This window comes from Chrysemys picta, chromosome 1, assembly GCF_011386835.1.
Source record: "Chrysemys picta bellii isolate R12L10 chromosome 1, ASM1138683v2, whole genome shotgun sequence".
Lineage (NCBI taxonomy): Eukaryota > Metazoa > Chordata > Testudines > Emydidae > Chrysemys > Chrysemys picta.
This window is the reverse complement of record NC_088791.1, coordinates 147938976-147956796: the sequence shown is the minus strand read 5'-3', so window position 1 is coordinate 147956796 and position 17821 is coordinate 147938976. Positions and strand designations below refer to the sequence as shown.

The 17821-nt window shown below is 45.1% G+C and overlaps 1 protein-coding gene across 2 annotated transcripts in view; it reads right to left on the bottom strand.

The window, feature by feature from the left end:
- The window catches only part of METTL16 (methyltransferase 16, RNA N6-adenosine), a 52933-nt gene that overhangs the window by 30301 nt on the left and 4811 nt on the right, over positions 1–17821 (bottom strand). For both annotated transcript variants that reach the window (XM_005292705.5, XM_042852289.2), the window contains exons 2-3: positions 16958–17157; positions 1477–1617 (exon numbers count right to left, since the gene is read on the bottom strand). In XM_005292705.5, the coding sequence (XP_005292762.2) occupies positions 1477–1617; positions 16958–17157 (341 nt within the window). The remainder of the gene's footprint in view (positions 1–1476; positions 1618–16957; positions 17158–17821) is intronic.

The window sequence follows — 17821 nt, the reverse complement described above, 5'->3', positions numbered from 1 at the left end:
GCTAGGGTAGAAAATTTTCCGACGATCGTGCACGCGGCGCGCGCACACCTAATGGAATGGATATGAGCAAGCACTCGAAGAAGAACCTAGTTTACCAGATTCCTCTAGGTGAGGTATAGTGCACAGGACCAAACTTGAGTTGAAGTCTAACACGATTTATTAACTTTTGAATTTGAAACACTGCTACTGGAGGCCTGTGAGGGGTCAGGAGAAGGGGGCCAGAGATCAGTGATCACCCTCCCAACGTAAGCATTACGTGCACTAGGGTCCCACCACCCTACAAGGTGTACGAGATTTACAGGAGGCCACACACAATTTCAATCAGATCTTAATAGCTTTGTTAGCCCCACTGTCCATATTTTTGCTTGCAGTCTGACAAGCCTAAGGAAGGCTTGGAATGTGGGGATGGGGGAGAGCCCCCAAGGAGTCTCTTAAACCCATAAGCAGGTTTGTAGGCTCTGATGGGTATCTTAAGGCTGATTGTTTGAAGTCTCATGACTTCTCTTCCTCTCATGACTCAGCCTCATAAGGCTTACATATTGGAGGCTGAATCTAACATTTGAGAAGCTGTGGAAGGAGGAAAAAGGGTAAGGCTCCACTTTCTGCACCCCTCTCCAGAAAGACCAAGAAAGAGGAATTTTCCATTGGAATCCTACTAGCTGCATTTCCTCCTCATTCTCCCACTTCCTGCAGATCTCGGGAAAAAAGGCCAAGTCCAGAAGACATTAGAAGGTCAATTTGAGGAGAGCACCACATTCCTACCTGTGGAGCCTAGGTGGTGCATGAAGCCCTGATCCCGAGGACTTACAAAGATTTGCAGGAGTGAGATTCCCTGTTAGTGGCATTTGCAGCATAGGGACTCCCTTCCACAGGACAGCGAATGGGACTGATTACCACACCCCTCTCCTTCTAAAGTCTGCTGGATCAGGCCCCCCTCCAGATCTTAGACCCATAAAAAGGAAATCCACATACAAAAAGGAGGAGGAATTTGAAGGAGCGCAGGGCAGTGACTGTACAAATTGATTTGGGAACAGCATTCCACACGTAAGGGGCAGCATGGAACAGTATGAATTCTGTCACGTTCATATCAAAGGCTACCTATCAGTGTTTTGTGCAGGTATCTGCAACCTTAACTTCATTTTAAACATTTTTGGATGGGATTATCATAAATATGCAGAAATCTGATTATTCATATGCATCAAAAGTCTAGAACTGTCCAGGCTGGTTTATAAGAGTGAATTGGGTTTTTTGTTAAGTTTTTGGACCAATTGTGGCTGTCTGATTTCAATGGGGATGGTCTAGCAACATGTGGTTACTCTTTGCTACACCAAAATCAGGGTAGCATATATTTGACAGGACTGTAAATTCTCATTAGCCACTAAATAAGGCAAAGATACATCATTACATCTGTTTAAAACAGGAGAAGTGAAAACATCAAAGGGGAATGAAAGCTAATGAATGATTATTATATGGTACCTTTTATAAGATCAGATAAATTATTCTGTTCCACATTTTTCTTTGCATAATTGAAACACATATCATCCACTTCTGTTGCTAGGAAATACCAGCCATTCAAAGTGGCTCCAAGTAATGGGTAGATGCAAGATGCCCCGGTACCTACAGCAAATAAAAAAGGCTAGATTAGTGAAACAAGTAAAGCATCAGATTTAATTTAATAAATAATCACACAGTGTATGATGTGCATTTTTCTATTTTTACTCACAGCAATAAGTTTCAATATTAAATACTAATCAACATTTTACCCAACAAGTAAATATACCCCTGTATTTTCTAATTAAATAGCAGAACATTTTCAAACATGAATTTATTTTGCAGAACATTTTACTTATTCCAGGACTAACATGGTAAGTCAGAGAGAATATTTTTCTTCAGCAGGTTTTTTTTTTTTTTTTTAAACAGGAATGAGTAACTAATTCAGACACTACTGACCAAGTATATTTCTAATTATTCAGACGACTTAAAAGAGAAATTACAAAAATATTTATTTTCTGCATTTCTCAATTTACATTGATTATTTCACTTTAGTGACTGTATGACAGTATCAATGATGAGAAGAGGAACTTTTTCCCCCCTTCAGACTTGGTTATTTCTTAATGTTTAAAGTTTTAACTACAAGTCTGACTCCCAAGATAAACTATACAAACAATAAAAGCCAGATACATACTTAACTGATAGTTTGTGATAGGGAAGAGAAATACGTCACACGGCACATTATGTGACCATAAATTGACTCATCGTTATACAAGCTATGGCACCCCTAGATTACTTATTACTAAGGCCTGGTCTACACTAGGAGGTTATGTCGAATTTAGCAGCGTTAAATCGAATTAACTCTGCACCCGTCCACACAACAAAGCTATTTAGTTCGACATAGAGGTCTCTTAAATTCGACTTCTGTACTCCTCCCCAACGAGGGGAGTAGCGCTAAATTCGACATGGCCAGGTCGAATTAGGGTAGGTGTGGATGGAAATCGACGCTAATAGCTCCGGGAGCTATCCCAGAGTGCACCACTCTGACGCTCTGGACAGCAGTCCGAGCTCGGATGCTCTGACCAGCCACACAGGAAAAGCCCCAGGAAAATTTGAATTCCTTTTCCTGTCTGGCCAGTTTGAATCTCATTTTCTGTTTGGACATCATGGCGAGCTCAGCAGCACTGGCAACGATGCAGAGCTCTCCAGCAGAGATGGCCATACAATCTCAGAATAGAAAGAGGGCCCCAGCATGGACTGATCAGGAAGTCTTGGATCTGATCGCAGTGTGGAGCGATGAGTCCGTGCTTTCGAAGCTGCGATCGAAAAGACGGAAAGCAAAGATCTACGAGAACATCTCAAAAGCCATGACAGAGAGAGGATACAGCCGGGATGCAACGCAGTGCCGCGTGAAAATCAAGGAGCTGAGACAAGGGTACCAGAAGACCAAAGAGGCAAATGGACGCTCCGGATCCCAGCCCCAGACATGCCGTTTCTATGAGGCACTGCATTCCATCGTAGGTGCGGCCGCCACCACTACCCCACCACTGACCGTGGACTCTGAGGATGGGATATCGTCGACGCCCGCTTCCTCGGAGATGTTAGCGGACGGGGAAGATGAGGAAGGAAATGAGGAGGACGAGGCAGTCGACAGCGCTTACAATGCTGATTTCCCAGACAGCCAGGATCTCTTCATCACCCTCACCGAGATCCCCTACCAACTGTCCCCAGGCATTAACCCGGACCCAGAATCAGGGGAAGGATCAGTCGGTAAGTGTTATAAACATGTAAAGATTTATTTTGAACAGAACATTAATATTAACAGTGGGTTTTTCATTATTACTTTGCCCTAGGTGCTTAAAGTTTTAGTCTTTGGTAGTGCAACTACTGCCAAAAAAATCTAACAATGTCCGGTTTATCGTGATTGGTTTGCCCTAGGCGCTCTACTGTTTAGTCCTTGCCAGCGCAGCTACAGTAAAATTCGGTCTATGTGTCCGGGGATAGAGCTGAAATCCTCATGGGACATCTCCATGAAGCTCTCCTGGAGGTAATTGGAAAGCCTTTGCATGAGGTTCCTTGGGAGAGCGGCCTTGTTGTGTCCTCCATAGTACGAAACGTTCCTGCGCCAGGCTAGCAGCAAGTACTCCGGGATCATTGCCTTGCAGAGCATGGCGGCATACGGCCCTGGTCTTTGCAGGCTTTCACGAAGCATGCGTTCTTTGTCGCTCTCTGAAATCCGCATCAGAGTGATGTCGCTCATGGTGACCTGCTTTGAATTAGGGGAATGTTAGTATTGGGACTGCTTGCCTGTTCCTTTACAGAACTGTAACCGGCGGTTTACAGCCATGCGGTGAAGGCGGGAGAGGGGCAGCATACAGGGATCTTTCCTGGGGACAGCCGCGAGGGGGTGGGACAGGGGCAGAGTTCATGCTTGCCGGATTGCTGGCAGCAGGAACTGGCCAACGCTAGGTGCATTGCTTTGAACGTGAAAGTAGGGCAGTGCTATTATTACAGTTTTAAGTTGCCACAAGTCTACGGCTTACCATGTCAGCCTGCTACCCAAATTCCGCTGTCCGGCCGCGCTTGTCTGATCTGCACTGCAAGACTCCAGGCACTGAATGCGAAGGCCGAAAATTCGACCTTGTCCTGAGTGCGCATGTGATAGGTGCTGTGCATGGGCTTGTTCACAGAGAAAGACTATGTTCTTTGTTCAACAAAAAAATTATCTTTCTGAGGAATTCACTCCCTTTTTCCCATCCCACAGCTGTGACTGTCTCCCGACCTACCCTGGCATCACACTCCCAGAGGCTGGCACAGGTTAGGCGTACAAAGAAAAGGACACGGGACGAAACGTTCTCAGAACTTATGGGCAACTCCCGAGCCGAGGCAACCCAGCAGACCCAGTGGAGGGAGAACATGTCGCAATACCAGCGAGCACACAGCGAACGGGAGGAAAGGTGGCGGCAGGAAGACCAGCAGGTGACTCAAACGCTGCTTGGACTAATGAGGGAGCAAACGGACACGCTCCGGCGCCTTGTGGATGTTCTGCAGGACCGGAGGCAGGAGGACAGAGCCCCGCTGCAGTCTATCTGTAACCACCCTCCCCCGCCACAAAGTCCCATACCCCCCTCACCCAAAGTACCAAGAAGGAGGGGCAGCAGAGTCCGTGAAAACTGTCACTCCACCCCTGCAGACTGCTCAAGTACCAGAAGGCTGTCATTCCCCAAAATTTGATAAGTCCTAGGGTACAGACACAGGGGCAGGTTCAGCAGCAGGTCACACACACATTGCAGTCACTAGGCACCCTGGTCAGTCTGGGAGGTGGTTTTCATTTTCTGTGGGGGGGGTGGGGGCAATGTGACTTTGTGGCGGGGGAGGGCGGTTAGAGATCTTATGCAGCGGTCCTTATCCTGGATCACAGAGCCACGCAGCAGGGGATCTGTAACCATCCTCCCCCTGCCAGAAAGTCACATAGCCCCCACACACAGAGTCCCAAACAGGAGGGGTGGCAGGCTACGTTGAAACAACCAGTGCACCACTGCGGACCACTCTAGAAGCAGGATCATGTCATTCCTCGAGTTTAGAAGGGTCCTTTGCATCACTACACTACACCCGCTCCCCACCACAGTCTGCGTCCCAGTTTCAACACTTTACCGCGAAAACAGTAATAAAGAAAACGGTGTTCATTAACAAATTGCCAGTGATTTTATTTTTAAACGTGTGTTGGAAGGGGGGGGGAAGGGGGTGAACGGGGTATGAAACTGGAAAGGATAGTGAACATTCACTGGGTAAAGAAACGGGGGCAGGTTCAGCTTCTCTGTAAACAAACATAATAGTCACAGGTTACCCTGCTCACTAGCTTTCAAAGCCTCCCGGATGCACAGCGCGTCCTGCTGGGCTCTTCTAATCGCACGGCTGTCTGGCTGGGCGTAATCAGCAGCCAGGCTATTCGCCTCAACCTCCCACCCCGCCATAAAGGTCTCCCCCTTGCTCTCACAGAGATTGTGGAGCACACAGCAAGCTGCAATAACAATGGGGATATTGGTTTCACTGAGATCAGAGCGAGTCAGTAAGCTTCTCCATCTCCCCTTGAGATGTCCAAAAGCACACTCCACCACCATTCTGCACTTGCTCAGACGGTAGTTGAAGAGTTCTTTTTCACTGTCCAGGGCGCCTGTATAGGGCTTCATGAGCCAGGGCATTAGCGGGTAGGCTGGGTCCCCGAGGATCACTATAGGCATCTCCACATCCCCAACAGTTATTTTGTGGTCCGGGAAGTAAATAGCTTCCTGCAGCCGTCTAAACAGACCAGAGTTCCTGAAAACACGAGCGTCATGAACCTTGCCCGGCCATCCGACGTTGATGTTTGTAAAACGTCCCCTATGGTCCACCAGTGCTTGCAGCACCATTGAAAAGTAGCCCTTTCGGTTAATGTACTGGCTGCCCTGGTGGTCCGGTCCCAGGATAGGGATGTGAGTTCCATCTATAGCCCCACTGCAGTTTGGGAATCCCATCGCGGCGAAGCCATCTATGATGACCTCCACGTTTCCCAGGGTCACTACCTTTGACAGCAGTACCTCAACGATTGCGTTGGCTACTTGCATCACAACAACCCCCACAACAGTCAGGGCTGCTGGCATCCGGGTGTCCTTGTGCTTCAGGGCAGGGGACAGCAACTCACAAAGTTCCATGAAAGTGCCCTTACGCATGCGAAAGTTTCGCAGCCACTGTGATTCATCCCAGACCTGCAGCACCATGCGGTCCCACCAGTCCGTGCTTGTTTCACGTGCCCAGAATCGCCGTTCCACAGCATCAACATGACCCATTGCCACCATGATGTCCACGGTGCAGGGTCCTGTGCTTTGTGACAGGTCTGTGCCACTCTCAAACTTCATGTCCTCACCACGCTGCCGTAGCCTCCTCGCCGGATTTCTCAGCATCTGCCTCTGGAAAAGGTGGATGATAAGGTGCGAGGTGTTGACAACGGCCATAACTGCAGCGATGGTCGCAGCGGGCTCCATGCTCGCAGTGCTATGGCGTCCGCGCTGTCACTCACCAGAAAAGTGCGCGAACTGATTGCCCGCCGGCACTTTCAGGGAGGGAGGGCGGGAGTGACGGTTGGATGACGACAGTTACCCAAAACCACCCTCAACACATTTTTTTCCCCCAGCAGGCATTGGGGGCTCGACCCAGAATACCAATGGGCAGCATGGACTGCGGGAACTGTGGGATAGCTGCCCACAGTGCATTGCTTCCAATGTCGACGCTTGCCCCATTTGTGTGGACTCACACAGTCGAATTACTGTCCTTGGTGTGGATACACACGTTCGACTTTGTAATATCGATTCCACATATTCGATTTAAGTAAAATCAAACTATTCTCGTAGTGTAGACATACCCTAAGAATTACTGAAAACATGCAGAGACTAGTTTATGTGGCAAAAGACATAAGCAATAGTTTGAGGACACAGTCTAAGAGTGACCAAAACACATATGAGAAAAAAGAAAAAATTCCTCTTACAGCTACCAAATTCTCATAGAGAACTGTAATTGGTAGATGTATTAAGAGACTGACACCAGAATGAGAGAGATTATACTTTTTTCATCTGGTAATAAAGTCCTACACCAATATAGATATTTTAAAATTAATATATTTTATTAATGTCGGAGAGGCCACATTTTTTAATCACACCCTTAACTGAACAATTATTGGTAGTTACAGGTTTCTGACAAACAAAGCATTGAATGTTTAACAACACTTTACAAGAAGATAAAAAAAATGTAACATTTATATAGGATTATTTCCAAAATAACAAAACAGGGAAGGTAACTGCAACTACCCTCTGGTAAGCTGGTAAGATAATATTGCAAGGTAAGTATCTCAAGAGAAAACAAATACCAGGGTGAATAAAAATCAATGATTTTAAAAAAGTGGATTTTTTTTATTTAAATCGGATTTTTTTAATAAAATGCTTTTTGAGGAATAAACCTATCTAAAGATACATTATAGCTCAAAGATATCTCATCATGGAATAGGGATTATAAATTCTAATTCTATAGTATGAGACAATATATTCATGTAATGTTTAAGAAAAGTTTTGTAAATGAGTTCCAATAGAGTTCATGGACCACGGACCTAATCTCAAGAGTTCCAGGGGCTTCTGTATGGATAATTTAGGTTAATCTTTCTATCTACCCAATGGGCCTCAGTGCTCAGTCTAGAAGATACCATCAGAGATGTTTAGTTCTCAAACTGTGAATTTGTGTCTCCAGAGATAACATGATTAACAGCAAAAATGTTTAAATAAATAAATATATAGAGGCGAGAAATAACAGACCTCAATCCAATTGTCCCTCTGCAAATTTGTGTACACAGAGTCAGTCCCTTACCTCTCTCTAAAAGTGCAAACTTTCAAAAAGTTCAATGAATAGAAGGCTGTTGGGGGTGAAATAGATCTGGGCAAAGAGAAATTTGAAGATAAATGTGAGAAGTGAGGGACAGGCAGTAGAAACAAAAGGGAAACTGTTTGAACAGCATATTCCAGAAGTCTTGAGGACTTTCTGAGTGTAGCCTTCATTGAAGGGAAATACCCTTCATTGAAGGGCTCATCATCCCCTCTCATTAGAAGGGAAAACCTATAACGGCAACAAGCCGTAAAAGAGACCTAGTTTGGGAATATTTTAATGAAATTCCTCTACCTGTGGGCAGAGGAACACTATGGGATTACTCCGAATTTACAGAATTCAATTTTTGGCAACAGATTGTATAAAGTCGAGTGCATGCGGCCACACTGAGCACATTAATTCAGCGGTGTGTGTCCATGTACTGAGGCTAGCGTCGACTTCCGGAGTGTTGCACTGTGGGTAGCTATCCCATAGTTCCTGCAGTCTCCCCCACCCATTGGAATTCTGGGTTGAGATCCCAATGCCTGATGGGGCAAAAAACATTGTCGCGGGTGGTTCTGGGTACAGCCTCCCCCCTCCCTCCATGAAAGCAACGGCAGACAACCGTTTCGCGCCTTTTTTCCTAGATGAACACTGCAGACGCCATAGTGTAGACCAAGCCAGGGTTGCAGTGCTCATTTGATGCACCTCCTAGCCAAAGATTTCAGGGTTCTAGAAATAAAGGCTATGTTGTCGAAATTGCAAAATGCTTCCCTAACAACCACTTTGCAGCTGCTGCTCTGAAAAAAGTGGGAGGAACCAAGCTAACTCTCCCACAAGACGTGCGATGGAACTCAGTAGTGGACTGTTTTGAGCACTATATCAAGAACTGGCCCAATCTGATGACAGTTTGGCCTGGTCTACACTGAGTTTAGGTCGAATTTAGCAGCATTAAATCGAATTAATCCTGCACCCATCCACACAACGAAGCCATTTACTTCGACATAAAGGGCTCTTAAAATCGATTTCTGTACTCCTCTCCAACGAGGGGAGTAGCACCGAAATCAACATTGCCGGTTCCAATTAGGGTTAGTGTGGACGAAATTCGACGGTATTGGCCTCCAGGAGCTATCCCACAGTGCACCACTTTGACCGCTCTGGACAGCAATCTGAACTCGGATGCACTGGTCAGGTAGACAGGAAAAGCCCCGCAAACTTTTGAATTTCATTTCCTGTTTGCCCAGAGTGGAGAGCACAGGTGACCACGAAGGGCTCATCAGCACAGGTAACCATGCAGTCCGAGAATCAAAAAAGAGCACCAGCATGGACCATACGGGAGGTACTGGATCTGATCGCTATATGGGGAGAGGATTCCGTGCTAGCAGAACTACGTTCCAAAAGACAAATATGCCAAAACATTTGAAAAAAATCTCCAACGGCATGATGGAAAGAGGCCACAAAAGGGACTCTCATCAGTGTCGCGTGAAGGTTAAAACCAAAGAAGCAAACGGAAAGTTCGGGGCAGAGCCGCAGACATGCCACTTCCACGCTGAGCTGCATGCAATTCTAGGGGGGGCTGCCACCATGGGAATTTAATTAAGGGGACAGAGGTGGCCGTTCCTACTGGGCTGTTTGCCTGTGGCTGAAAAGAAATCATTCCCTGCAGTTAGCCAAGCGGGGGGGGGGGGGGGGGGAGAATTGGGGCTGAGCTTTTCACGTTTGGCTAGCAGGGATCTTCCCTGATACCAGCCACGTGGTGGGGGGAGGGGGTAAAGCGATCATCCCAGAGAACTGGATCGGTAGTGTGGAGGTTTAGTTTGGTTTCTGCTGCTGCACATTAACAGGAAAACTGCAGCACTCAACGGGCTTTGCTTGGTATGGGAAAGGAGGGTGCTGCTTTTATGGAGGTTGCAGAAGCCGAAAGACAACGGCTTACCATGGCTGCATGCAAGATGAATTCTGTTGCCCGGCCCTGCGTCTGTGATCTCTAACACCAAAGCCACAGCCACTCAATATTAAGATGCAAAATGCAACCTTGTACCAAAATCACATGTGCTATGTAATGCGAATAGTGTTGTTCACCGTGAAAGAGTATAAGAACTGTTCTGTAAAATGTATCTTTTTAAATACTTCTCTCCCTTTTTTTCCTTCTGCAGCTGCAAATTTTTCGAGCCTCCCTCCTCCATCCCGAAGGCTATCACGGTATCAAAGCACAGGAAAGCAGCCAGTGAACGTGAGGCCATGAGGGACGAACGTGAGAAGAGGAGGGACACTCGAGATGAGAGGTGGCGGGATGCAACGCTGGGGCTGCCGCGTGAGCTCCGCGTCTGGTGGAGCTTCAGGAATGGCAGCAGGATCACAGAGTGCCACTGCAGCCCCTGTATAACCGCCCTCCCCCCTCACCATGTTCCATAGCCTCCTCACCCAGACGCATAAGAACGTGTGGGGGGGGGGGGTCCATGCACCCTCCCACTCCACCCCAGTGGACAGCCCAACCAAAAGGCTGTCATTATTTTGAACTTTTGAAGTGGTCTTTTCCTTCCCTCCTTCCAAACCCCACCCGGGCTACCTTGTCAGTTCTCTCCCTATGTTTATAATCAATTAATAAAGAATACATGATTTTTAAACGATAGTGACTTTATTTCCTTTGAAAGCAAGCTGTGATCGAAGTGGGGAGCGTGGGCTGCTTACAGGGAATGAGTCAATCAAGGGGGCGGGTTTTCGTCAAGGAGAAACAAACAGAACTTTCACACCGTAGCCTGGCCAGTCATGAAACTGGTTTTCAAAGCTTCTCTGATGCGCAGCGCTTCCTGGGGTGTTCTTCTAATCGCCCTGGTGTCTGGCTGCGCGTAATCCACGGCCACACAATTTGCCTCAACCTCCCATCCCGCCATAAATGTCTCCCCCTTACTCTCACAGAGATTGTGGAGCACACAGCAAGCAGCAACAACAATGGGAATATTGGTTTGGCTGAGGTCTGAACGAGTCAGTAAAGTGCGCCAGCGACCCTTTAAACGTCCAAATGCACATTCTACCACCATTCTGCACTTGCTCAACCTGTAGTTGAACAGTTCCTGACTACTGTCCAGGCTGCCTGTGTATGGCTTCATGAGCCATGGCCTCCAAGGATAACTATAGGCATCTCAACATCCCCAACTGATATTTTCTGGTCTGGGAAGTAAATCCCTTGCTGCAGCCCTTTAAACAGATTAGTGTTCCTGAAGACGCGAGCGTCATGAACCCTTCCCGGCCATACCACGTTGATGTTGGTGAAACGTCCCTTGTGATCCACCAGTGCTTGCAGCACCATTGAAAAGTACTCCTTGCGGTTTATGTACTGGCTGCGCTGGTGCTCCGGTGCCAAGATAGGGATATGGGTTCCATCTATCGCCCCACCACAGTTAGGGAATCCCATTGCAGCAAAGCCATCCACTATGACCTGCACATTTCCCAGAGTCACTTCCTTTAGTAGCAGCAGCTCAGCGATGGCTTTGGCTACTTGCATCATAGCAGCCCCCACAGTAGATTTGCCCACTCCAAATTGATTCCCAACTGACCGGTAGCTGTCTGGCGTTGTAAGCTTCCACAGGGCTATCGCCACCCGCTTCTCAACTGTGAGGGCTGCTCTCATCTTGGTATTCTGGTGCTTCAGGGCAGGGGAAAGCAAGTCACAAAGTTCCATGAAAGTGCCCTTACGCATGCAAAAGTTTCGCAGCCACTGGGAATCGTCCCACACCTGCAACACTATGCGGTCTTACCAGTCTGTGCCTGTTTCCCGGGCCCAGAATCGGCATTCCACGGCTAGAACCTGCCCCATTAACAACATGATCTCCAAAGTGCCGGGGCCCACGGTTTGAGAGAATTCTGTGTCCATGTCCTCATCACTCTCGTCGCCACGCTGCCTCGCCACCTCCTCCTCACCTGGTTTTGCAGGTTCTGGTTCAGCATAAACTGCATGATAATGCACGAAATGTTTACAATGTTCATGACTGCTGTCTTGAGCTGAACCAGCTCCATGCTTGCCGTGGTATGGAGTCTGCACAGTTCACCCAGGAAAAAAAGGTGTGAAACGGTTGTCTGACGTTGCTTTCACAGATGGAGAGGGAGGATGTATCCAGAACCACCTGCGACAATGTTTTTTGCCCCATCAGGCATTGGGATCTTAACCCAGAATTCCAATGGGCAGGGGAGACTGCGGGAACTATGGGATAGCTACCCACAGTGCAATGCTCCAGAAGTCGATGCTAGCCTCGGTACATGGACGCAAACCGCCGAATTAATGTGCTTAGTGTGGCCGCATGCACTCAACTTCATACAATCTGTTGCCAAAAATCAAATTCTGTAAAATCGGAGTAATCCCATAGTGTAGACATACCCCTTGTGTACAAAATTGTGAGAAAGTAGACGGCACCATCACAGCCAAAGTTCTCAACACTGGGCATAAGAGACATGTTGAACACATGCTGAGTACCCTGAAGCCCATTTCTGTAGCCTTGAACAAAATACAGGGAAATAGCTTTTTTATTGCTGATGCTGTTGAAATTTGGAAGGAACTGAGTGAGATCTTAAAGAGAGAAATAGGCAATGACAGAGTTAAATTATAGGCATATAAAAAAAAAAAAAAAAAGAGGGACAAGCACTATCTGTGACATCATTGACAAGAACTGTGACCGTATAGATCATTGTTGCAACCAAGGTCATATAGTTGCACCAAATCTTGTACAAACGAGGTCAAGTAAGGTCTATAAAAGGTTATAATTTGCTGGTTGTGATTATGCTGTATGTGGGTATCATTTTTGTATTTGAAGTTATGAATATTGGCTATATACTTATATCTCATTGTATTTGATTCTAAGTAGCATCAGTGAAGCATTTGGTCAGCTTCTTCAGAAAGGACTATTCTGAGTAAGCGCCAAATCAAGAAAAACACTTAACTGACAATGGACCTTAGGAGACTCAATCCAGATATGAGGAGCCTTCCTGGGAACGTTCAAGGTAGCATGTGAGCAATGGCTGTTCTACCTGTAAAGAACTGAGTCATGCATGGACATGTGACTTGCCCATGTGATTCCAAACTCCATCTTGCTCAGGGCCGGTGCTACCATTAAGGCAAACTAGGCAGTTGCCTAGGGCGCCAAGATTTGGGGGCACCAAAAGGCAGTGCCCCCAATTTTTTTTTTATTTTTTTTTTTACAGCGTTCCTGGGCTGGGCTGCCGGCGGCACACTGACACATGCGGCTCAGACTCCCTCTCCCAGCGCAGTGGCCACCCCACTTCTCCCGCCTCCCAGGCTTGCGGCGCCAATCAGCTGTTTGGTGCCGCAAGCCTGGGAGGGGAGGAGATGAGATTTAGAGTGGGGGCGGCGTGCTCGGGGAGGAGGCGGAGCAGAGGTGAGCTGGGGTGGGAAGCTGCCGCACGGCTCCCCGAGGGGGAGGGGGAGGACGCACCTCAGGGCAGAGGGGGAGGGAGCCTCAGGGCGGAGGGGGGACGGGGAGCTGCCACAGGGCTTGGGCGCGCAAGGTGGAAATTTCGCCCAGGGTGCGAAACTTCCTTGCACTGGCCCTGATCTTGCTGCTGTGATTTTCGACAGTAACAACAAAGGGGTGTTCTTCCACAAGGCAAAGGATACAAAAGGCCATTGAATCTCCTCCATTTTGTCTTCAATCCTGCTTCTGACCTCTGGAGAAACTTTGCTAAAAACTGAAGCTCTGAACAAAGGACTGAGGACCCATCCAAATCTGTAGATGTACTCCAGAGACTTGATTTGAGCCTGCAATTTATTCCACCACTGCTATATGCCTGAACCAAGAAGTCTGCAATGGTTGTATGTATTTGATTCCATTTAACCAATTTTAACTCTCATCTATATTTCTTTCTTTCTATGAATAAACCTTTAGATTTTAGATTCTAAAGGATTAGCAACAGCATGATTTGTGGGTAAGATCTGACTTGTATATAGACCTGGGTCTGGGGCTTGGTTCTTTGGGATCAGGGAACTTTTTTTCTTTTACTGGGGTATTGGTTTTCATAACCATTCATCCCCATAACGAGTGGCACTGGTGGTGATACTGGGAAACTGGAGTATCTGAGGGAATTGCTTGTATGACTTCTGGTTAGCCAGTGGGGAAAACCGAAGTCCTCTCTGTTTGGCTGGTTTGGTGTGCCTTAGTAGTGAAGGACCCCCAGCCTTGGGCTGTGACTTCCCTGCTCTAAGCAATTTGTCCTGAATTGATACTCTCAGTAGTGTCCCGCCAGAGAATGCTTTGTTACACTATCTCCAGCTCATTTTCTTGCAAATATTCTCAATACTTGGTACCAGGGTCAAAACTTCACTGCTGAAGAAGAGGAGTTGGCTATGACATGGACATCCAGCAATCATCCCTACATAATGTCAACTATAATAAACTTCAGAGTAAGGGTGAACCATTCAAGAAATATGTTTGCTGATGATGTTTTAACGAAAGTCACACCAGTGAACTGGTGGAAGTCACTTAAGCCCTTGGATTCAGAGCAGGGTGACCAGATGTCCCGATTTTATAGGGACAGTCCCGATATTTTGGGCTGTGTCTTATATAGGCGCCTATTACCCCCCCCACCCTCGTCCTGATTTTTCACACTTGCTGTCCAGTCATCCTAATTCAGAGACTTTTGAAGTGATAATCTCACTTTTAACAGCAGTAGCTTCTTCCGATGGTGTAGAAAGAATATTTTCTTCTTTGGACTAATTCATTCCAAATTGAGAAACTGTTTGGGACCTGAAAAAGCAGGAAAGCTTGTTTTTCTTTTCCAGATTATGAACAAACAGGAAAATGAAGGTGAAGCGACTGAGTTAGCTGCGGAAGCCAATAGTTTAAGTTTCTCATGTTGACCTGGCTGACAGTCAATTTGATTTTTGTTTTTTAAAATATTTCATTTAACTATTTTAGTTAAACAAAATTAACAAAAACAAACCTGATTTAAAAAAAAACTTGAATGGTTAACTAAACTCAAAAACTCATATGCTTGTTTTGTTAAAATATTATGTTTGCTGTTGAATAAAAAAAATCCAGAATACACAATGTTGTTGTTTTAGTTAAATAAAACAATTTAAATGTCTGTCTGGTGATGTTCTCCTCCTAATACAGCATGGCAAGAAAATCCACCAAATATTAATGATTTACCTGTTGAATTGAAGATATTATGAAGTCATTGGGAGGTGAACTATCAATTACCTTTGGTAAATGAAACAACCAATCATTCATTTTCTGATATAACTGTAAAACTAATCTGAAAAGTCTTCAAAATAAATCACTTAAAAATGTATAGCAGCGGTAGGCAACCTATGGCACGTGAGCCAAAGGCGGCACGTGAGCCGATTGATTTTCAGTGGCACTCACGCTGCCCGGGTCCTGGCCACCAGTCCGGGGGGCTCTGCATTTTAATTTTAAGTGAAGCTTCTTAAACATTTTAAAAACCTTATTTACTTTACATACAATAGTTTACTTATATATTATAGACTTATAGAAAGAGACCTTCTAAAAATGTTAAAATGTATTACTGGCACGCGAAACCTTAAATTAGAGTAAATAAATGAAGACTCAGCACACCACTTTTGAAAGGTTGCTGACCCCGATGTATAGTGTGTACCTTCTAAAAATGAAACCTACATCTCTGAGTTGTGAAGAATATGTATTAAGGTTATAACAACTAACGAGAATGCACTTTTATGTAGAAATCCATGATTAAATCGAATCTTCCTGACTAGTGATTTAAATCAGTTTGATTTAAATCAAATCCACGCTGACAAATACAATATAAAGTTAATAAATTGTGGAAAAAGAAACATTAATTTAGACAAGACAACACAGTAACTAGTAAATGCCAGGAGAGCACTGAATTCACTGTTAAGAGAAAGTGAAGTGGATACTGAATTACTAAATAGAAAGCTTGAGAAAAGCATGAATTTTAGCCTTCTTTCAAAGATGAAATGCGAAGAGACAAGATATAAATCAAATAATGTTGGACAGATATCCAGAGACCCCATATACTTTTCTCAATTTGGTAACGTGCTTCTTCCAGTGCAGGACTACTTTCAAAAAAGAATTCTTCCAAATTATAGAGGGAAGATTTAACTAATGACAAAACCAAAAAGGAATACAGATGCTAAACTATAACAAAATGTACCTGTCCAGACAGATTTTAAAATATTTGTATAGAACCTTTAAAAACAACATTAAAATCTTTCTTAACTGATTGGATTAAGCAGTAGATAAATCAGTAGACCAAACAGGTTTTATTGCTGGCAAACATTTGACAAATAATTTAGGGAAAGATTTTTTTGTATGTTTGATCTCTATAGATATAGAAAGTCTGAATATCAATATGCAATTTTACTAGTATTTTCCTTGACTTCTGTTTAAATCCCCTTTGTAATTTAGCACCAAAAAGGGCTCTGAATTGAAAAGTCATTTAACACTAAAGAAAGCAAATGAGGCCTAGCTACCTAAAAAAAAATACATGTAGAAGTGAGAATCTGGATTCAAGAAGAGTAGATTAATCAAAAGGCAACACTAAAATTTGTTACTATGCAACATGTAAGGAATCTGATTCACATGTGCAAAAGCAATATAAAGAGTAAAGAACAACAACACTTTCCACACCTCAACTCAAAGCTAGGAAGCACTGCAATCTAATGTTAAAGTTATTTGAATTAAAAGGTTTCATTTGAGTACACTCACAAAACTCAAGAGCAGATCTTTTTCCAATTTATTAACCAAAAGCACAATTCAATATAATGAATAATCTAAGTTCAGGAGAGTTCAAGGATGGGAAAGGTGGAAAGCAAAGGTGTTGCATGTCAGAAGTGAGCTGCATTTATTCACAAATCTGTAGGAAGAAGTTTAGTCCAGAAAGGAGCCAACCCCAATATGGCTAGAGATTGGACAACCAGTCTCTCACAAGCACAAATACTTTTGTTGTTTGGAACATTTACTGCCCCCCCGCATGGATATAAAGCAAAATCTATTAGTTAATGTCATTTCCAAACTCAAACTGAAGAAACAGACAAACCAGAAAGTTGTCTAATCCCCAGCATGACACATACCTATGTCAATTCCTCTTCTAGGAGCTTGTTTATCACCATCTTGATGACCAATTAGATCTTCCACCCAATGGATATAGTTAAGCCTCAAGGGAACAGTAGGAATGAGCCTCTCTAATGGTATATCAATTGTAAGTCCAAAGTCTTCTTTCAAGAGAGTGCATGTCAGAGCTCTCACAGCTTCTGGATCCTTGAAATTTAGGCTGCAAGGCATAAAATGCAATTAACACAAAGAGTCCTTGCAGAATAGTTGGCACCAAGCACCATTATTTAGCTTTATGCATTACAGTAACAAGTGTATTGTCAGCATTAATTAAAACTATTGTGAGGAGAAAATCATAAGCCACATATTCAAAACAAGAACTATCTCCTTAAAATTGGATGGTTCTGAAGAAAACTCGTTTCTACACATAAAAACAAAATCCATCAAAAATCATTCAGTTTCAGCAACAAAACTCAAGCTGACTACATAAGACTGTTTAGGCAGTATTCCTTGGCGTCTGAGGCCTTGGCTACACTTGCGAGTTACAGCGCTGTAAAGGCTCCCCCAGCACTGTAACTCACTCCCCGTCCACACTGGCAAGGTATTTGCAGCGCTGTATCTCCGTGGTTGCAGCGCTGCATGTACTCCACCTCTCCGAGAGGAATAGCGAATATTGTGCTGCCACTGCAGCGCTGCAGCGTCAATGTGGCCGCCCAATGCGCTGTGAATGGCCTCCAGAATTATTCGACAGTATCCCACAATGCCTGTTCTAGCCACTCTGGTCATCAGTTCAACCTCTACTGCCCTGGCCTCAGGTAACCAACCATGTGACCGACCCTTCACATTCCCCGGGAATTTTAAAAATCCCCTTCCTGTTTGCTCAG